We start from the raw sequence: 22,845 nt of genomic DNA, 5'->3' as shown, positions 1-22,845 counted from the left end.
AAGAGTTCACTAATTCCACAGACAAGGGTTCCCTTCCTGGGAACTCTAATAGATTCCATATCCATGAAAATTTTCTTGACAGAGGTCAGAAAGTTTAAGATTCTGAATACGTGCCCAGCCCTTCAGTCCAATCCTCTGCCATCAGTGGCTCAGTGCATGAAGGTAATTGGATTGATGGTGGCGGCAATGGACATCATTCCGTTTGCTCGTTTTCATCTCAGACCGCTACAACTGAACATGCTTAGGCAGTGGAATAGAGATTATGCAAATTTTGTCTCCTTAGATAGATCTGGATCAGGAGACAAGAGACTCTCTTCTTTGGTGGTGGTCACCGGATCATCAGTCCCAGGGGACGTGCTTCCGCAGACCCTCATGGGTGATAGTGACAACGGACGCCAGCCTACTACGTTGGGGTGCAGTCTGTAATTCCCTTAAGGCTCAGGGTGTGTGGACTGCGCTTCAGGCTTGGCCTCAGTTGTCTTTGGCCAAATTAATCCGTTTTCAGTCGGACAACATCACAACTGTGGCTTACATCAATCATCAGGGAGGAACAAGAAGTTCCTTAGCGATGACAGAAGTATCCAAGATGATTCGGTGGGCGGAGGCTCACTCTTGTTATCTGTCAGCAATCTACATCCCAGGAGTAGACAACTGGGAAGCAGATTTTTTTGAGCAAATAGACGTTCCATCCGGGGGAGTGGGAACTTCATCCAGAGGTCTTTGCCACTCTGATTCTCAGATGGGGCAGACCGGAATTGGATCTGATGGCATCTAGTCAGAAGGCCAAACTCCCGAGATATGGATCCAGGTCACGGGATCCTCAGGCCGAACTGATAGATGCTTTGGCAGTGCCTTGGTCGTTCAACCTAGCTTATGTGTTTCCACCGTTTGCTCTCCTTCCCCGGGTGATTGCTCGGATCAAACAGGAGAGGGTTTCAGTAATTCTGATCGCGCCTGCGTGGCCTCGCAGGACTTGGTATGCCGATCTAGTGGACATGTCCTCTCTGCCACTGTGGAAGCTTCCATTGAGGCAGGACCTTCTCATTCAGGGACCCTTCCAACATCCAAATCTAGTTTCTCTGCAACTGACTGCTTGTAGATTGAACGCTTGATTTTTTTCTAAGCGGGGGTTCTCTGATTCGGTCATTGATACTTTGATTCAGGCACGTAAGCCTGTCACTAGAAAGATCTACCATAAGATATGGCGTAAATATATTTTTTGGTGTGAATCCAAAGGCTACTCATGGAGTAGAGTTAGGATTCCCAGGATTCTGTCTTTTCTCCAAGAAGGATTGGAGAAAGGGTTATCAGCAAGTTCCTTAAAGGGACAAATCTCTGCTTTTTTAATTTTACTACACAAACGTTTGGCAGATGTTCCAGACGTTCAGTCTTTTTGTCAGGCTCTAACCAGAATTAAGCCTGTGTTTAGACCAATTGCTCCACCCTGGAGTTTGAATTTAGTTCTTAATGTTCTTTAAGGGGTTCCGTTTGAACCCATGCATTCCATAGATATTAAGTTATCTTGGAAAGTTTTAGTTTTGGTTGCTATTTCTGCTCGTAGAGTTTCTGAGCTTTCAGCGTTACAATGTGACTCGCCTCATCTTATCTTTCATTCTGATAAGGTGGTTTTACGTACCAAACCTGATATCCTTCCTAAGGTTGTTTCAAATAAGAATATTAATTAGGAAATTGTTGTTCCTTCATTATGTCCTAATCCTTCTAAGAAGGAGCGTCTGTTGCATAACTTGGACGTGGTCCGTGCCTTGAAGTTTTACTTGCAGGCGACTAAGGATTTCCGTTAATCATCTTCATTATTCATTGTTTTTTCTGGAAAGCGTAGGGGTCAGAAAGCTACGGCTACCTCTTTCTTTTTGGCTGAAAAGTATCATCCGCCTGGCATATGAAACTGCTGGACAGCAGCCTCCTGAAAGAATTTCTACTAGGGCTGTGGCTTCCTCATGGGCATTTAAAAACAATGCAACTGTTGAACAGATTTGCAAGGCTGCAACTTGGTCGTCTCTTCATACTTTTTACAAATTTGATACTTTTGCTTCTTCTGAGGCTGGTTTTGGGAGAAAGGTTCTTCAAGCAGTGGTGCCTTCCGTTTAGGTTCCTGTCTTGTCCCTCCCTTTCATCCGTGACCTGTAGCTTTGTTATTGTATCCCACAAGTAAAGATGAAATCCGTGGACTCGTCATATCTTGTAAAAGGAAATTTATGCTTACCTGATAAATGTATTTCTTTTACGATAAGACGAGTGTACGGCCCACCCTGTCATTTCTAAGACAATTATATAGATTATATTTTTATTAAACTTCAGTCACCTCTGCACCTTTGGCTTTTCCTTTCTCTTCCTAACTTTGGTTGAATGACTGGTGGTAAGGGAGGAACTATATATACAGCTCTGCTGTGGTGCTCTTTGCCACTTCCTGCTAGCAGGAGGTTTAATCCCACAAGTAAGGATGAAATCCGTGGACTCGTCATATCGTAAAAGAAAGAAATTTATCAGGTAAGAATAAATTTCCTTTTTTTGTATAAACCACATTATTTTTTCCAGTCCCTCCTTTTTGTATGCTTTTTACTCCTTTTTATACACCTCACTTCTTGGCTATACGTTAAACTAAGGTATGAGTGAGGTGGGAGGTGCATTTATAGGCATTTTGAGGTTTGGGGAAACTTTGCCCCCCTCCTGGTAGGAATGTATATCCCATACATCACTAGCTCATGGACTCTTGCCACTATGAAAGAAATTAATTTATAAGGGATGTTCTTACATAAATTATGTTTTTTGGTTGAGAAGTGTTATTCGTTTAGCTTATGAGACAGCTGGGCTACAGCCTCCTGAGAGAGTTACGGCTCATTCCACTAGGGCTGTTTCTTCTTCCTGGGCTTTTAAAAATGAGGCCTCTGTGGAACAGATTTGGAAGGCGGCCTCCTGGTCTTCCTTGCATTCTTTTTCCAAATTTTATGTTTTTGCCTCAGCTGAGGCTTCTTTTGGGAGGAAAGTTCTTCAAAAGGTGGTGTCTTCTGTTTAGACCCGCCTGTCTTGTTCTCCCTCCCTTCCATTCTGTGTCCTCAAGCTTGGGTATTGGTTCCCACTAGTAATTGAATGGATCCTTGGACTCTCCATGCCATTTAAAAGAAAACAAAATTTATGCTTGCCAGATAATTTCTTTTCTTTCCTGGTATGAAGAGTCCACGACCCGCCCTTAATTTGATATTAAAACGGCTTTTGTCAATTTTAAACCTCAGACACCTCTATACCCGTTGTATCTACTTCTCTTTCCATATTCCTTCGGCTGAATGACTGGGGATTTTTGGAAAGTGAGTGGATATTTATCAGCTTTGCTGTGGTGTTCTTTGCCGCTTTCTGGTTGCCAGGAGTAGAATTCCCACTAGTAATTGAATGGATTCGTGGACTCTTCATGTCAGGAAAGAGAAGAATTTATCAGGTAAGCATAAATTTTGTTTTATGAGCGAGATGGTGAAGAATTAATACCTTTTTATTTATTTTTTTCTGACACTTTGATCCAAGTGACTAAAACATTGTTCTTTTATACACCAACCCCCAGAGTAATTACATATGTATTATTTATTGCGTATTTGCTAGGCTAAGACTAAGTATTTTTCCTTTTTTCCACTCCCCATATTTATGGGCTGTAGGGCTTTGGAAGACTTCTTTTCTAAGCAAGAAAAAGGGGTGGTGGAGATATTATGTGCTTTCTTGTCTAACTGCTAAAGATATATAAGTGGAAGCTATTTAGTTTTTAAACATGTGAAACTTTTAAACTTTGCTGTTTATGAAAACTAAAAATATATATATGTGTGTGTTAATACTGCCCCTACTCTTATTCTAATGGGACAAAAACACAACTGCTACAGATATGAGGGCATTTGAAGGGCAGATGATTAGAAAAAATTGTTAGATGCTGTAGTATCATCTTTGCTTTCAGATTAAATTAATTATTTTTCAAAATACAAAGCTTTTAAATTCCATACAAATTCCATACAAAAGCGTTTTATGTCCTTTTTTGTATACGGTTTAGTTTCTATGATGCACAAATTTTTTATTTGGGGCTTGAATCAGATTTACACAAATTGTACTGAAAATGTAGTTGCTTTCCACAGTTTTCATAATCTAGCTCATATGTAGTTAACAGTGCAAACGCTAGGATTTACCATCACTAAAAATAAACATTAGCTTTAGTCATTTACTAAAAAAAGTTAACTCACCCTATCTGTATTGCAAGTATATTGCAAACTCAGTTCCTCCAGCCGCCCACAGCACAGCGCTTTTCTCCAATGAGGTGACGTTTCTACCTCTAAACCAATAGCCGTTCGTGGATACAGAACACTGTCATGCATATGTATTGGTTTAGAGGTGGAAACGTCACCTCATTGAAGAAGAGCGCTGTACCATGGACGGCCGGAGGCGCTGAGTTAGCGATCTACTTGCAGTACAGGGTGAGTTTAACACCATTTTTAGTAAATGATGACTTAAACTAATGTTTATTTTTAGTGATGGTAAATCCTAGAGTTAGTTATATACTTGGATTTACCATCACTTTTATAAGTAAACTAGAAAAAAGGGGAAAAAAATCATGAAAGGAAAATACAAAATCTGTTTCTCACATCCTTTTAAAAGTCAAAATTTGATTTATATAGAGCATGGCATTCTATTTTTAAGCATCTTTCCAATTTTTTGTGTATAGTCTTGTGCAAGAGTTTAGTGTAAATTTTTTTGAGCTTGTTATTGGCTGATGGCTGTTACATGTTACAATGGGCAGGGAAATGAAATCTTTAAATGCTCATGAGGACTTTTTCCCATCATTTCTTCAAATATCACATACTTATTTCTTTCATGTAATTGGCAAGAGTCCATGAGCTAATGACATATGGGATATACAATCCTACCAGGAGGGGCAAAGTTTCCCAAACCTCAAAATGCCTATAAATACACCCCTCACCACACCCACAATTCAGTTTTACAAGCTTTGCCTCCTATGGAGGTGGTGAAGTAAGTTTGTGCTAAGATTTCTACGTTGATATGCGCTTCTCAGCATTGTTGAAGCCCGATTCCTCTCATAGTACAGCGAACGTCAGAGGGACGTGAAGGGAGTATCACTTATTTGAATATGATGATTTCCCTAACGGGGGTCTATTTCATAGGTTCTCCCTTTTCAAATCGATGATATACTCTCAATTTACCATTACCTCTACTAATAACTGTTTTAGTACTGGTTTGGCTATCTGCTATATGTGGATGGGTGTCTTTTGGTAAGTGTGTTTTTTATTACTTAAGACACATCAGCTATGGTTTGGCACTTTATGCATTTATGTAAAGTTCTAAATATATGTATTGTACTTATATTTGCCATGAGTCAGGTTCATGTATTTCCTTCTGCAGACTGTCCGTTTCATATTTGGAATTTATTTCTTACCTGGGGTTTAGTCTTTTTTTCAATTCACTACTTCTTGCAATTGCGGGTATTAGCCCGCGGGTGCGTCAAATGCTAAACTTTATTGCGTCATTCTTGGCGCGAAAATATTTTTGGCGCGGAAAAATAAGTTTATGATGCAACTTCGTCATTTCCGGCGTCATACGTGACGCCGAGACCTTTCACATGGCGGCGTCAGTGACGCAAGTTTGTCATTTCCGGTTATTTTTGGCGCCAAAAAAGTTTACGTTACGTTGTGCGTCATACTTGGCGCCAAATTTTTTTCATTATTTCAATACCTCATTAATGTTTGCCTCTTGCTTTTTTTCTCTATCAGAGGCCTATGCTTTTGCATTTTTTCCCATTCCTGAAACTGTCATATAAGGAAATCAATAATTTTGCTTTATATGTTGTTTTTTCTCTTACATTGAGCAAAATGTCCCAATCTGATCCTGTCTCAGAAGTTTCTGCTGGAACATTGCTGCCTGACATCAGGTCTACCAAAGCTAAGTGCATTTGTTGTAAAAGTGTAGAAATTATTCCACCAAATGTCATTTGTAATAGTTGTCATGATAAACTTTTACATGCAGATAGTGTTTCCATTAGGGATGCACCGAAATTTCGGCCGCAGAAAGTTTCGGCCGAAAATGGCATTTTTGGCTATTTCGGTTTTCGGTTTTTTTTGCCTGTTATTTTCGGTAAAATTATTGTGTAGCATGTTTCAAATTTGATGCTAGCCTAGAGCTGCTGTTTAAGGTTATTACTTGACGTACTGTTCTGCATATGAGTTTTCTATGACTATACTTTATTTGGATAATTGGTAAAAAAAAAACTGTTAAATGTGATTCTGTTACATAGAACTAAATGAAGAATAATACAGTATATTGATATTTATAATTGTTTTAAGTAGGGATGCACCAAAATTTTGGTCGCAGAAACATTTTGGCCAAAAATGGCATTATTTTTTTCCTGTTTTTTTTTTTCTTGGTAAAATTATTGTGTAGTATATTATTGTTTTAAGATATTTTTGTCCAATTTTAGTGTGTTACTTTCAACAAAAGTGTGGGCTTTTTTTATTGGCTCTAATTATGCAATAAAAAAAAAAAAAAAAAAAAATAAATTTGAAAAAATACATTTTCGGTATCAGTTTCAGTTTTCGGCCAAGTGCATCCCGGATTTTCGGATTCGGTTTCGGTCCAGAATTTCCATTTCGGTGCATCACTAGTTTCCATCAGTAATAGTACATTGCCAGTTGTAGTTCCTTCAACTTCTAATGTACATGATATACCTGTAAATTTTATTTATTCTGAAGACTTTGTCTGCATTTCCACCTTCTAATAAACGTAAAAGGTCTTTTAAAACTTCTCATTTTGCTGATGAAATTTCAAATGACCAGCAACATAATAATTTATCCGATTCAGAAGATCCTTCCTCAGACATTGACACTGACAAATCTACTTATTTATTTAAAATAGAGTATATGCGTTCTTTATTAAAAGAAGTGTTAATTACTTTGGATATTGAGGTAACCAGTCCTACTGACGTTCAGTCTAATAAACGTTTAAATGCTGTTTTTAAACCTCCTGTGGTTTCCCCAGGGGTTTTTCCTATTCCTGAGGCTTTTTCTGATATGATTTCTAGGGAATGGAATAAACCAAGTACTTCTTTTATTCCTCCTTCAAGGTTTAAAAAATTGTATCCTTTACCAGCAAAATCTATAGAGTTTCGGGAAAAAATCCCCAAAGTTGATGGGGCTATTTCTACTCTTGCTAAACGTACCACTATTCCTATGGAAGATAGTACTTCCTTTAAGGATCCTTTAGATAGGAAGCTTGAATCTTATCTAAGGAAGGCCTATTTATATTCAGGTCATCTTCTCAGACCTGCTATTTCTTTGGCTGATGTTGCGGCTGCCTCAACTTTTTGGTTGGAGAATTTAGCGCAACAAGAATTGGATCCTGACATATCTAGCATTACTCGCTTACTGCAACATGCTAATCATTTTATTTGTGATGCCATTTTTTATATCAAAATTGATGTTAGATCCATGTCTTTAGCTGTATTGGCTAGAAGAGCTTTGTGGCTTAAATCTTGGAATGCTGATATGACATCTAAATCTAGATTACTATCTCTTTCTTTCCAAGGTAGTAATTTATATGGTTCTCAGTTGGATTCTATTTTCTTTCATGTAATTAGCAAGAGTCCATGAGCTAGTGACGTATGGGATATACATTCCTACCAGGAGGGGCAAAGTTTCCCAAACCTTAAAATGCCTATAAATACACCCCTCACCACACCCACAATTCAGTTTTACAAACTTTGCCTCCGATGGAGGTGGTAAAGTAAGTTTGTGCTAGATTCTACGTTGATATGCGCTCCGCAGCAAGTTGGAGCCCGGTTTTCCTCTCAGCGTGCAGTGAATGTCAGAGGGATGTGAGGAGAGTATTGCCTATTTGAATGCAGTGATCTCCTTCTAAGGGGTCTATTTCATAGGTTCTCTGTTATCGGTCGTAGAGATTCATCTCTTACCTCCCTTTTCAGATCGACGATATACTCTTATATATACCATTACCTCTGCTGATTCTCGTTTCAGTACTGGTTTGGCTATCTGCTATATGTAGATGAGTGTCCTGGGGTAAGTAAGTCTTATTTTCTGTGACACTCCTAGCTATGGTTGGGCACTTTGTTTATAAAGTTCTAAATATATGTATTCAAACATTTATTTGCCTTGACTCAGAATGTTCAACTTTCCTTATTTTTCAGACAGTCAGTTTCATATTTGGGATAATGCATTTTAATTTAACATTTTTTACCTTAAAATTTGACTTTTTCCCTGTGGGCTGTTAGGCTCGCGGGGGCTGAAAATGCTTCATTTTATTGCGTCATTCTTGGCGCTGACTTTTTTGGCGCAAAAATTCTATTTCCGTTTCCGGCGTCATACGTGTCGCCGGAAGTTGCGTCATTCTTTGACATTATTTTGCGCCAAAAATGTCGGCGTTCCGGATGTGGCGTCATTTTTGGCGCCAAAAAGCATTTAGGCGCGAAAAAATATGGGCGTCACTTTTGTCTCCACATTATTTAAGTCTCATTTTTTTTATTGCTTCTGGTTGCTAGAAGCTTGTTCTTTGGCATTTTTTCCCATTCCTGAAACTGTCATTTAAGGAATTTGATCAATTTTGCTTTATATGTTGTTTTTTTCTTTTACATATTGCAAGATGTTCCACGTTGCAACTGAGTCAGAAGTTACTTCAGGAAAGTCACTGCACAGTGCTGGAGCTACCAAGCTAAGTGTATCTGCTATAAACTTTTGGTATCTGTTTCTCCAGCTGTTATTTGTATTGCATGTCATGTCAAACTTATTAATGCAGATAAAATTTCCTTTAGTACTGTTACATTACCTGTTGCTGTTCCGTCAACATTCAACTGTTTCAACTATCACTGGCGCAAAAGGAGTTTTGCTGCCTCAGGATAAAAAACCTAAGGGTAAATCTAAGGCTTCTAACCGTTTTCGTTCCTTTCGTCAGACTAAGGAACCAAAACTCAATCCTCCTCCCAAGGAATCTGCTTCCAATTGGAAGCCTTCCTCAAATTGGAATAAATCCAAGCTATTTAGGAAACCAAAGTCTGCCCTAAGTCCGCATTAAGGTGCGGCCCTCATTCCAGCTCAGCTGGTAGGGTGCAGAATAAGATTTTCTCTTGTAAGGTGTATCCAGTCCACGGATCATCCATTACTTGTGGGATATTCTCCTTCCCAACAGGAAGTTGCAAGAGGACACCGACAGCAGAGCTGCTATATAACTGCCATATCCAGTCACTCTCTTGCAACTCTCAACAAAGATGGAGGTAGTAAGAGGAGAGTGGTAAAATATAGTTAGTTTTTTCTTCAATAAAAAGTTTATTTTCAAATAGTACCGGAGTTGTACTATTTTATCTCAGGCAGTATTTACAAGAAGAATCTGCCTGCGTTTTTCTTTGATCTTAGCAGCTTGTAACTAAGATCCAATCCACTGCTGTTCTCACATATGTCTGAGGAGTGAGGTAACTTCAGAGGGAGAATGGCGTGCAGGTTATCCTGCTATTGAGGTATGTGCAGTTTTAAGTTTTTCTAGGGACTAGAAAATGCTGCTGGTACCTGATTAATGTAAGTTAAGCCTAAAACAGTGATTTAATAGCGACTTGTATCAGGCTTACTACCAGAGATATATACTCTGATAATATGGCAATATAAAACGTTTGCTGGCATGTTTAATCGTTTTTATATATGCTTTGGTGATCAAACTTATTGGGGCCAAGTTTTTCCACATGGCTGGCTTGAATTTTGCCTAGAAACAGTTTCCTGAGGTTTTCCACTGTTGTAGTATGAGTGGGAGGGTCCTATTTTAGAGCTTTTTTTGCGCAGTTAAAATATCTTTATTGGTGTGAATCCTAGGGCTACTCATGGAGTAAGGTCAGGATTCCCAGGATATTATTTTTTCTCCAAGAGGGTTTGGAGAAAAGATTATCAGCTAATTCTTTAAAGGGACAGATCTCTGCACTGTCTATTCTTTTGCACAAGCGTCTGACGGATGTTCCAGACGTTCAGGCGTTTTGTCAGGCGTTGGTTAGAATCAAGCCTGTGTTTAAACCTGTTGCTCCCCCATGGAACTTAAATTTGGTTCTTAAAGTTCTTCAAGGGGTTCCGTTTGAACCTCTTCATTCCATAGATATCAAGCTTTTATCTTGGAAAGTTCTTTTTTTGATGGCTATTTCCTCGGCTCATAGAGTCTCCGAGTTATCTGCTTTACAATGTGATTCTCCTTATCTGATCTTCCATGCAGATAAGGTAGTTCTGCGTACAAAACATGGGTTTTTGCCTAAGGTGGTATCTACTAAGAATATCAATCAAGAGATTGTTGTTCCATCATTGTGTCCTAATCCTTCTTCAAAGAAGGAACGTGTCTTACATAATCTGGACGTGGTTCGTGCTTTAAAGTTTTACTTACAAGCTACTAAAGATTTTCGTCAAACATCTGCTTTGTTTGTTGTTCACTCTGGACAGAGAAGAGGTCAAAAAGGCTTCGGCAACCTCTTTTTGGCTAAGAAGCATAATCCGCTTAGCCTATGATACTGCTGGACAGCAGCCTCCTGAAAGGATTACAGCTCATTCTACTAGAGCTTTGGCTTCCACTTGGACCTTTAAAAATGCGGCTTCTGTTGAACAGATTTGCAAGACGGCGACTTGGTCTCAGCTTCATACTTTTTCCAAATTCTACAAATTTGATACTTTTGCTTCTTCGGAGGCTATTTTTGGGAGAAAGGTTCTACAGGCAGTGGTACCTTCCGTTTAAGTACCTGCCTTGTCCCTCCCTTCATCCGTGTACTTTAGCTTTGGTATTGGTATCCCACAAGTAATGGATGATCCGTGTACTGGATACACCTTACAAGTGAAAACACAATTTATGCTTACCTGATACATTTATTTCTCTTGTGGTGTATCCAGTCCACGGCCCGCCCTGTCATTTTAAGGCAGGTCAAAATTTTAGATTAAACTACAGTCACCACTGCACCCTATGGTTTCTCCTTTCTCGACTTGTTTCGGTCGAATGACTGGATATGGCAGTTAAGGGAGGACCTATATAGCAGCTCTGCTGTGGGTGTCCTCTTGCAACTTCCTGTTGGGAAGGAGAATATCCCACAAGTAATGGATGATCCGTGGACTGGATACACCACAAGAGAAATACATTTATCAGGTAAGCATAAATTGTGTTTTTCAAGGATTTTTGGATAAAATCTGTCCAAAATCATTGGGTTCAGAGCATTGTCTCTCAAGGGTATCGAACAGGTTCAAAGTAAGACCTCCTGTGAAGATTTTTTCTCACGCATCCCTGTAAATCCAGTAAAAGCTCAGGCTTTTCTGAAGTGTGTTTCAGACCTGGAGTCTTTAGGGGTAATCATGCCAGTTCCTCCTCAGGAACAAGGTTTGGGGTTTTATTCAAACCTATTCATTGTACCAAAGAAAGGAAAATTTATTCAGACCAGTTCTGGATCTGAAAATTTTGAATAGTTATGTAAGAGTACCAACTTTCAAGATGATGACTATAAGGACTATTCTGCCTTTTATTCAGCAAGGACATTATATGTCCACAATAGACTTGCAGGATGCATACCTTCATATTCCGATTCATCCAGAACACTATCAGTTTCTGAGATTCTCTTTTCTAGACAAGCATTACCAATTTGTTGCTCTTCCATTTTGGCCTAGCAACAGCTCCAAGATTCTTTTCAAAGGTTCTGGGTGCCCTACTATCTGTAATCAGAGAACAGGGTATTGCGGTGTTTCCTTATTTGGACGATATCTTGGTACTAGCTCAGTCTTTACATATTGCAGAATCTCACACAAATCAACTAGTGTTGTTTCTTCGGAAACATGGTTGGAGGATCAATTTACCAAAAAGTTTCTTGATACCTTCTTGATACCTTATTAGGCTTCCAGATAGATTCAGTGTCCATGACTCTGTCTCTAACAGACAAGAGACATTTAAAATTGGTTGCAGCATGCCGGCACCTTCAGTCTCAGTCATTCCCTTCAGTGGCTATGTGCATGGAAGTTTTAGGTCTCATGACTGCAGCATCGGATGCGATCCCCTTTGCTCGTTTTCACATCACCTCTACAGCTTTGCATGCTGAATCAGTGGTGCAGGGATTATACAAAGATATCACAATTAATATCCTTGAATCCCAATGTACGACACTCTCTGACATGGTGGATAGATCACCATCGTTTGGTTCAAGGGGCTTCTTTTGTTCGGCCAACCTGGACTGTGATCTCAACAGATGCGAGTCTTTCAGGTTGGGGAGCTGTTTGGGGATCTGACAGCACAAGGGGTTTGGAAATCTCAAGAGGCGAGATTACCAATAAATATTTTAGAACTCTGTGCAATTTTCAGGGCTCTTCAGTTTTGGCCTCTGCTAAAGAGAGAACCGTTCATTTGTTTTCAGACACACAACATCACATCTGTGGCTTATGTCAATCATCAGGGTGGGACTCACAGTCCCCAAGCTATGAAAGAAGTATCTTGGATACTTGCTTGGGCGGAATCCAGCTCCTGTCTAATTTCTGCGGTGCATATCCCAGGTGTAGACAATTGGGAGGCGGATTATCTCAGCCGCCAGACTTTACATCCAGGGGAGTGGTCTCTCCATCCAAATGTGTTTTCTCAGATTGTTCAGATGTGGGGACTTCCAGAAATAGATCTGATGGCCTCTCATCTAAACAAGAAACTTCCCAGGTATCTGTCTAGATCCAGGGATCCTCAGGCGGAAGCGGTGGATGCGTTGTCACTTCCTTGGAATTATCAACCTGCTTATATCTTTCCGCTTCTAGTTCTTATTCCAAAAGTGATTTCCAAAATCTTAATGGAGCGTTCGTTTGTACTGCTGGTGGCTCCAGCATGGCGACACAGGTTTTGGTATGCGGATCTCGTTCGGATGGCCAGTTGCCAACCTTGGACACTTCCGTTAAGGCCAGACCTTCTATCTCAAGGCCCATTTTTCCATCAGGATCTCAAATCATTAAATTTGAAGGTATGGAGATTGAACGCTTAATACTTAGTCATAGAGGTTTCTCTGATTCAGTGATTAATACTATGTTACAGGCTCGTAAATCTGTGTCTAGAAAGATCTATTACCGAGTTTGGAAGACTTACATTTCTTGGTGTTCTTCTCATAAATTCTCTTGGCATTCTTTTAGAATTCCTAGAATTTTACAGTTTCTTCAGGATGGTTTGGAAAAAGGTTTGTCTGCAAGTTCCTTGAAAGGACAAATCTCTGCTCTTTCTGTACTTTTTCACAGATTGCTAATCATCCTGATATTCATTGTTTTGTACAGGCTTTGGTTCGTATTAAGCCTGTCATTAAGTCAATTTCTCCTCCTTGGAGTCTTAATTTGGTTCTGAGGGCCTTACAGGCTCCTCCGTTTGAACCTATGCATTCTCTGGATATTAAATTACTTTCTTGGAAAGTTTTATTCCTTTTGGCCATCTCTTCTGCTAGAAGAGTTTGAGTTATCTGCTCTTTCTTGTGAATCTACTTTTCTTATTTTTCATCCGGATAAGGCGGTGTTGCGGACTTCATTTAATTTTTTACCTAAAGTTGTGAATTCTAACCATTAGTAGAGAAATTGTCCCTTTTGTGTCCTAATCCTAAGAATTCTCTGGAGAGATCTTTACATTCTTTGGATGTAGTTAGAGCTTTGAAATATTATGTTGAAGCTACTAAAGATTTCAGGAAGACTTCTAGTCTATTTGTTATCTTTTCTGGTTCTAGGAAAGGTCAGAAGGCTTCTGCCATTTCTTTGGCATCTTGGTTAAAGTCTTTGATTCATCATGCTTATGTGGAGTCGGGTAAATCCCTGCCTCAAAGGATTACGGCTCATTCTACTAGGTCAGTTTCTACTTCCTGGGCTTTTAAGAATGAAGCTTCTGTTGATCAGATTTGCAAAGCAGCAACTTGGTCTTCTTTGCATACTTTTACTAAATTCTACCATTTTGATGTTTTTTTCTTCTTCCGAAGCAGTTTTTGGTAGAAAAGTTCTTCAGGCAGCTGTTTCAGTTTGATTCTTCTGCTTATAATTTCATTTTTTTTTTTTCATTTTAAAATTAAATCTTTTTGATTTGGGTTATGGATTATTTTTTCAGCGGAATTGGCTGTCTTTATTTAATCCCTCCCTCTCTAGTGACTCTTGTGTGGAAGTTCCACATCTTGGATATCTGCTATCCCATACGTCTCTAGCTCATGGACTCTTGCCAATTACATGAAAGAAAATTTATGTAAGAACTTACATGATAAATTAATTTCTTTCATATTAGCAAGAGTCCATGAGGCCCACCCTTTTTGTGGTGGTTATGATTTTTTGTATAAAGCACAATTATTCCAATTCCTTGTTGATCCTTTTGCTCCTTTCTTATCACCCCACTTCTTGGCTATTCGTTAAACTGAATTGTGGGTGTGGTGAGGGGTGTATTTATAGGCATTTTGAGGTTTTGCCCCTCCTGGTAGGAATGTATATCCCATACGTCACTAGCTCATGGACTCTTGCCAATATGAAAGAAATGAATTTATCAGGTAAGTTCTTACATAAATTATGTTTTTTCATTTAATATATGGTATAGGTTCCTCTCAGGGACTGCTTCCTAATTTGAATGTTGAAATATGCTTACCCACACCATATATTCTATGTTGTAAACACTTAGCTGCCCATTACCAAACAATTAGAAACTAGTATATTTGTGGACTGGCAATGTTAGGGTGAGATTTCTGGGCACAATTAGGTTAAAAATTCAGGTAACCACGAACATCTTTCAACTGGCAGTGTAACGTTAGGGTACTATATTGCACTGTTGCTTGCATAAAACAAAAGGACATGAAATTCATTGTTCCCTTCAGGATTCAGATAGAGCATGCAATTTTAAACAACTTTGTAAAAGTAGGGATTTAAGCTCAGAAGTGTGTACGTGTCTCGAGCACTATATGGCAGCAGTATGGCAAGAATGTTATCCATTTGAAAGACCACAATTTCCTTTCCATATAGTGCCCCAGACACCTACCTAGGTATTTCTTCAACAAAGAATACTAAAGGAACAAAGCAAATTTGAAAATATAAGTACATTGGACACTTTTTTATAAAATTGATATACTCTGACTTTCATGTCCCTTTAAGATCGGTATTCAGTAACAGGTTAGACACTTCTGATGTGCCTGAAGTAGTAATGTTACACAACCATTTGATGATTTCTGGATAACCAAGACCATACTATTATATGGAAGTTGAAAAATATTTACAATACATAGTATAGTTTAAAATGTAAGCAATTAATGATAAATTAGTATTTGTTATGTTTAATAGTGATGTGTTTTTGTTTTGTTCAGGATCGGATTGTTTCCATGACTCTTGATAAAGAATATGATGTTGCTGTTGAAGCAATTCGCCTCGTTACACTCATCCTCCAGTAAGTACTAAATAGAAAAGATTATTACCTTAGTCTGAACTGAACTAAAAAAATTAATCTAGGATTATCCTCACCTAAGAAGAGTACTTTGCTTTTGAGGTGGATGAGCAAAAAAGCATCACCACCAAGGCTGGATTGTCGTCGTGGAATTCCAGAATATTTCTTGGTGGGCTATCTTTATTGGGGTCTGGGGGCAGTAGCTGGGAAGGAAAGAGGCCACACATGTAGCAATTGGCGGCTTTGCGTTCAAAGCGCTCGCACATTAGGAGGCAGCTCTGCTCTAAATTAGCACAGCAGGGAGGGGTGGAAGGACGCAAGTGCTCTGCGTCTGCTGCCTGCACTGCGCATATTCTGTGACACAACAGGGAGGGCAGAGCTGGATGCCACCCACAAGGTAGGAATTGTAACCGCTCCAACAAGTTAGTAGTGTACCATTACCTGCCTGGGCTTATATAATATCCATGTATAACCAAGCAGTTGTATGTATATATTTGTGTGTATATGTATGTATGTGTCTGTATTGTTATGTAAAAAATGAGACAAAGATAAATCATTTCAGAACTTTTTCCACCTATAAACTGTACAACTCAATTGAAAAACAAACTGAAATAATTTTGGCAAAGGGAAATAAAAATAAAAAAAATTAAATAATATGGTTGCATAAGTGTGAACAGCCTTAAACTAATACTTTATTGAAGCACCTTTTGATTTTTTTACAGCACTCAGTCTTTTTGGGTATGATTTTTCTCTTAAGTGTTTCCAGTCCACGGATCATCCATTACTTGTGGGATATATTCCCTTCCCAACAGGAAGTTGCAAGAGGATCACCCACAGCAGAGCTGCCATATAGCTCCTCCCCTACATGTCATATCCAGTCATTCTCTTGCAACCCTCAACATAGATGGAGGTCGTGAGAGGACTGTGGTGTTTTTATACTTAATTATTTCTTCAATCAAAAGTTTGTTATTTTTAAATGGCACCGGAGTGTGATGTTTTTTTCTCAAGCAGTATTTGGAAGAAGAATCTGCCTGCGTTTTCTATGATCTTAGCAGAAGTAATTAAGATCCACTGGCTGTTCTCACACATTCTGAGGAGTGAGGTAACTTCAGAAAGGGAATGGCGTGCGGGGTATCCTGCAACTAAGGTATGTGCAGTAAAATATTTTTCTAAGGAATGGATTTGACTAAGAAAATGCTGCTGATACCGAAGTAATGTAAGTAAAGCCTTAAATGCAGCGAAAGCGACTGGTATCAGGCTTATTAATGTATGTGCAGTAAAATAATTTTCTAGGTAATGGAATTTGACTAAGAAAATGCTGCTAATACTGAAGTAATATAGTAAAGCCTTAAATGCAGTAGAAGCGACTGGTATCAGGCTTATCATTAGAGATACATGCTCTTTAAAAAAGATGTTTTTAAAACGTTTGCTGGCATGTTTAATCGTTTTTTTGAGGTACATTGGTGATAAAATTTATTGGGGCATATTTTTTCCACATGGCTAACTTAATTTCTGCATAGAAACAGTTAACTGAGGCTTCCCACTGTTGTAATAATAAGTGGGAGGGGCCTATTTTAGCGCTTTTTTTGCGCAGTAAAAATTCAGACTCAGTCTTCCTGCTTCTTCTTGCATGATCCAGGACGTCTCTAGAGAGCTCAAGGGACTTCAAAAGTCATTTTGAGGGAGGTAATCGGTCACAGCAGACCTGTGACAGTGTGTTTGTGTTTAAAAACGTTTTTTTCTCTATTGATTATCCGGTTTGGGTATTAAGGGGTTAATCATCCATTTGCAAGTGGGTGCAATGCTCTGCTAATTTAATACATTTACTGTGAAATTTTGGTTGGTATAACTGATTTGGTTCATTGTTATTTCAACTTAAGACAGGTTGTGTGCTTCTTAAAGGCGCAGTAGCGTTTTTTATTTTGCTTGTAAACTGATTTTAAAGTGTTTTCCAAGCTTGCTAGTCTCATTGCTAGTCTCATTGCTAGTCTGTTTAAACATGTCTGACACAGATGAATCTGTTTGTTCATTATGTTTGAAGGCCAGTGTGGAGCCCCATAGAAATATGTGTACTAACTGTATTGATTTCACTTTAAATAATAAATGTCAGTCTTTATCTATAAAAGAATTATCACCAGACGACGAGGGGGAAGTTATGCCGACTAACTCTCCTCACGTGTCAGTACCTTCGCCTCCCGCTCAGGGGGCGCGTGCTAATATGGCGCCAAGTACATCAGGGACGCCCATAGCAATTACTTTACAGGACATGGCTACAATCATGAATAATACCCTGTCAGAAGTATTATCTAGATTGCCAGAATTGAGAGGCAAGCACGATAGCTCTGGGATTAGGAGAGATGCAGAGCGCGCTGGTGCTGTAAGAGCCATGTCTGATACTGCGTCACAGTTTGCAGAACATGAGGACGGAGAGCTTCATTCTGTGGGTGACGGATCTGATCCGGGGAAACCTGATTCAGAGATCTCTAATTTTAAATTTAAGCTTGAGAACCTCCGTGTATTGCTTGGGGAGGTTTTAGCTGCTCTGAATGACTGTAACACAGTTGCAATTCCAGAGAAATTGTGTAGGCTGGATAGATACTATGCGGTGCCGGTGTGTACTGACGTTTTTTCCTATACCTAAAAGGCTTACAGAAATTATTAGTAAGGAGTGGGATAGACCCGGTGTGCCATTTTCCCCACCTCCTATATTTAGGAATATGTTTCCAATAGACTCCACTACACGGGACTTATGGCAGACGGTCCCTAAGGTGGAGGGAGCAGTTTCTACTCTAGCTAAGCGTACCACTATTCCGGTGGAGGATAGTTGTGCTTTTTCGGATCCAATGGATAAAAAATTAGGTTACCTTAAGAAAATGTTTGTTCAACAAGGTTTTATCTTGCAGCCCCTTGCATGCATTGCGCCTGTCACTGCTGCTGCGGCATTCTGGTTTGAGTCTCTGGAAGAGACCATTCACACAGCTCCATTGGATGAAATTATGGACAAGCTTAAATCACTTAAGCTAGCTAATGCATTTGTTTCTGATGCCATTGTACATTTGACTAAACTAACGGCTAAGAACTCCGGATTCGCCATCCAGGCGCGGAGAGCGCTATGGCTTAAATCCTGGTCAGCTGACGTGACTTCTAAATCTAAATTACTTAATATTCCTTTCAAGGGGCAGACCTTATTCGGGCCCGGCTTGAAAGAAATTATTGCTGACATTACTGGAGATAAGGGTCATACCCTTCCTCAAGACAGGGCCAAATCAAAGACCAAACAGTCTAATTTCTTTCATGTAATTAGCAAGAGTCCATGAGCTAGTGACGTATGGGATATACATTCCTACCAGGAGGGGCAAAGTTTCCCAAACCTCAAAATGCCTACAAATACACCCCTCACCACACCCACAAATCAGTTTTTACAAACTTTGCCTCCTGTGGAGGTGGTGAAGTAAGTTTGTGCTAGATTCTACGTTGATATGCGCTCCGCAGCAGGTTGGAGCCCGGTTTTCCTCTCAGCGTGCAGTGAATGTCAGAGGGATGTGAGGAGAGTATTGCCTGTTTGAATTCAATGATCTCCTTCTACGGGGTCTATTTCATAGGTTCTCTGTTATCGGTCGTAGAGATTCATCTCTTACCTCCCTTTTCAGATCGACGATATACTCTTATATACCATTACCTCTACTGATTCTCGTTTCAGTACTGGTTTGGCTTTCTACAAACATGTAGATGAGTGTCCTGGGGTAAGTAAGTCTTATTTTCTGTGACACTCTAAGCTATGGTTGGGCACTTTTTTAATAAAGTTCTAAATATATGTATTCAAACATTTATTTGCCTTGACTCAGGATGTTCAACATTCCTTATTTTCAGACAGTCAGTTTCATATTTGGGATAATGCATTTGAATCAATCATTTTTTCCCATTCCTGAAACTGTCATTTAAGGAATTTGATCAATTTTGCTTTATATGTTGTTTTTTCTCTTACATATTGCAAGATGTCTCACGTTGCATCTGAGTCAGAAGATACTTCAGGAAAATCGGTGTCTGGTGCTGGAACTACCAAAGCTAAGTGCATCTGCTGTAAACTTTTGGTAGCTGTTCCTCCAGCTGTTTGTATTAATTGTCATGACAAACTTGTTAATGCAGATATTTCCTTTAGTAATGTACCATTACCTGTTGCAGTTCCATCAACATCTAATGTTCAGAGTGTTCCTGATAACATAAGAGATTTTGTTTCTGAATCCGTCAAGAAGGCTATGTCTGTTATTCCTCCTTCTAGTAAACATAAAAAATCTTTTAAAACTTCTCTTTATACAGATGAATTTTTAAATGAACATCATCATTCTGATTCTAATGACTCTTCTGGTTCAGAGGATTCTGTCTCAGAGGTTGATGCTGATAAATCTTCATATTTATTTAAAATGGAATTTATTCGTTCTTTACTTAAAGAAGTACTAATTGCTTTAGAAATTGAGGATTCTGGTCCTCTTGATACTAAATCTAAACGTTTAGATAAGGTCTATAAATCTCCTGTAGTTATTCCAGAAGTTTTTCCTGTTCCTGGTGCTATTTCTGAAGTAATTTCCAGAGAATGGAATAATTTGGGTAATTCATTTACTCCTTCTAAACGTTTTAAGCAATTATATCCTGTGCCGTCTGACAGATTAGAATTTTGGGACAAAATTCCTAAAGTTGATGGGGCTATTTCTACCCTTGCTAAACGTACTACTATTCCTACGTCAGATGGTACTTCGTTTAAGGATCCTTTAGATAGGAAAATTGAATCCTTTCTAAGAAAAGCTTATCTGTGTTCAGGTAATCATCTTAGACCTGCTATATCATTGGCTGATGTTGCTGCAGCTTCAACTTTTTGGTTGGAAACTTTAGCGCAACAAGTAACAGATCATGATTCTCATAATATTATTATTCTTCTTCAACATGCTAATAATTTTATCTGTGATGCCATTTTTGATATTATCAGAGTTGATGTCAGGTTTATGTCTCTAGCTATTTTAGCTAGAAGAGCTTTATGGCTTAAAACTTGGAATGCTGATATGTCTTCTAAATCAACTCTACTTTCCATTTGTTTCCAGGGTAACAAATTATTTGGTTCTCAGTTGGATTCTATTATCTCAACTGTTACTGGTGGGAAAGGAACTTTTTTACCACAGGATAAAAAATCTAAGGGTAAAAACAGGGCTAATAATCGTTTTCGTTCCTTTCGTTTCAACAAAGAACAAAAGCCTGATCCTTCATCCTCAGGAGCAGTTTCAGTTTGGAAACCATCTCCAGTCTGGAATAAATCCAAGCCTTCTAGAAAAGCAAAGCCAGCTTCTACGTCCACATGAAGGTGCGGCCCTCATTCCAGCTCAGCTGGTAGGGGGCAGGTTACGTTTTTTCAAAGAAATTTGGATCAATTCTGTTCACAATCTTTGGATTCAGAACATTGTTTCAGAAGGGTACAGAATTGGTTTCAAGATAAGACCTCCTGCAAAGAGATTTTTTCTTTCCCGTGTCCCAGTAAATCCAGTGAAAGCTCAAGCATTTCTGAAATGTGTTTCAGATCTAGAGTTGGCTGGAGTAATTATGCCAGTTCCAGTTCTGGAACAGGGGCTGGGGTTTTATTCGAATCTCTTCATTGTACCAAAGAAGGAGAATTCCTTCAGACCAGTTCTGGATCTAAAAATATTGAATCGTTATGTAAGGATACCAACGTTCAAAATGGTAACTGTAAGGACTATCTTGCCTTTTGTTCAGCAAGGGCATTATATGTCCACAATAGATTTACAGGATGCATATCTGCATATTCCGATTCATCCAGATCATTATCAGTTCCTGAGATTCTCTTTCCTGGACAAGCATTACCAGTTTGTGGCTCTGCCGTTTGGCCTAGCTACAGCTCCAATAATTTTTTCAAAGGTTCTCGGTGCCCTTCTGTCTAATCAGAGAACAGGGTATTGTGGTATTTCCTTATTTGGACGATATCTTGGTACTTTCTCAGTCTTTACATTTAGCAGAATCTCATACGAATCGACTTGTGTTGTTTCTTCAAGATCATGGTTGGAGGATCAATTCACTAAAAAGTTCATTGATTCCTCAGACAAGGGTAACCTTTCTGGGTTTCCAGATAGATTCAGTGTTCATGACTCTGTCTTTGACAGACAAGAGACGTCTAAAATTGATTTCAGCTTGTCGAAACCTTCAGTCACAATCATTCCCTTCGGTAGCCTTATGCATGGAAATTCTAGGTCTTATGACTGCTGCATCGGACGCGATCCCCTTTGCTCGTTTTCACATGCGACCTCTTCAGCTCTGTATGCTGAATCAATGGTGCAGGGATTACACAAAGATATCTCAATTAATATCTTTAAAACCGATTGTACGACACTCTCTAACGTGGTGGACAGATCACCATCGTTTAATTCAGGGGGCTTCTTTTGTTCTTCCGACCTGGACTGTAATTTCAACAGATGCAAGTCTTACAGGTTGGGGAGCTGTGTGGGGATCTCTGACGGCGCAAGGAGTTTGGGAATCTCAGGAGGTGAGATTACCGATCAATATTTTGGAACTCCGTGCAATTTTCAGAGCTCTTCAGTCTTGGCCTCTTCTGAAGAGAGAATCGTTCATTTGTTTTCAGACAGACAATGTCACAACTGTGGCATACATCAATCATCAAGGAGGGACTCACAGTCCTCTGGCTATGAAAGAAGTATCTCGAATTCTGGTTTGGGCGGAATCCAGCTCCTGTCTAATCTCTGCGGTTCATATCCCAGGTATAGACAATTGGGAAGCGGATTATCTCAGTCCCCAAACGTTGCATCCGGGCGAATGGTCTCTTCACCCAGAGGTATTTCTTCAGATTGTTCAAATGTGGGAACTTCCAGAAATAGATCTGATGGCATCTCATCTAAACCAGAAACTTCCCAGGTATCTGTCCAGATCCCGGGATCCTCAGGCGGAGGCAGTGGATGCATTATCACTTCCTTGGAAGTATCATCCTGCCTATATCTTTCCGCCTCTAGTTCTTCTTCCAAGAGTAATCTCCAAGATTCTGAAGGAATGCTCGTTTGTTCTGCTGGTAGCTCCGGCATGGCCTCACAGGTTTTGGTATGCGGATCTTGTCCGGATGGCCTCTTGCCATCCGTGGACTCTTACGTTAAGACCAGACCTTCTGTCGCAAGGTCCTTTTTTCCATCAGGATCTCAAATCCTTAAATTTAAAGGTATGGAGATTGAACGCTTGATTCTTGGTCAAAGAGGTTTCTCTGACTCTGTGATTAATATTATGTTACAGGCTCGTAAATCTGTATCTAGAGAGATATATTATAGAGTCTGGAAGACTTATATTTCTTGGTGTCTTTCTCATCATTTTTCTTGGCATTCTTTTAGAATTCCGAGAATTTTACAGTTTCTTCAGGATGGTTTA

The 22,845-nt window shown here is 39.3% G+C and overlaps 1 protein-coding gene across 1 annotated transcript in view; it reads left to right on the top strand.

Moving 5' to 3' along the window:
• Nucleotides 1–22,845, top strand: part of STAG1 (stromal antigen 1) — a 788,714-nt gene that overhangs the window by 99,142 nt on the left and 666,727 nt on the right. The window contains exon 7 of the mRNA XM_053709754.1: nt 15,344–15,423. Within this exon, the coding sequence (XP_053565729.1) occupies nt 15,344–15,423 (80 nt within the window). The remainder of the gene's footprint in view (nt 1–15,343; nt 15,424–22,845) is intronic.

This window comes from Bombina bombina, chromosome 4 (genome assembly GCF_027579735.1).
Source record: "Bombina bombina isolate aBomBom1 chromosome 4, aBomBom1.pri, whole genome shotgun sequence".
NCBI lineage: Eukaryota > Metazoa > Chordata > Amphibia > Anura > Bombinatoridae > Bombina > Bombina bombina.
This window is presented reverse-complemented; position numbering and strand designations above follow the sequence as displayed.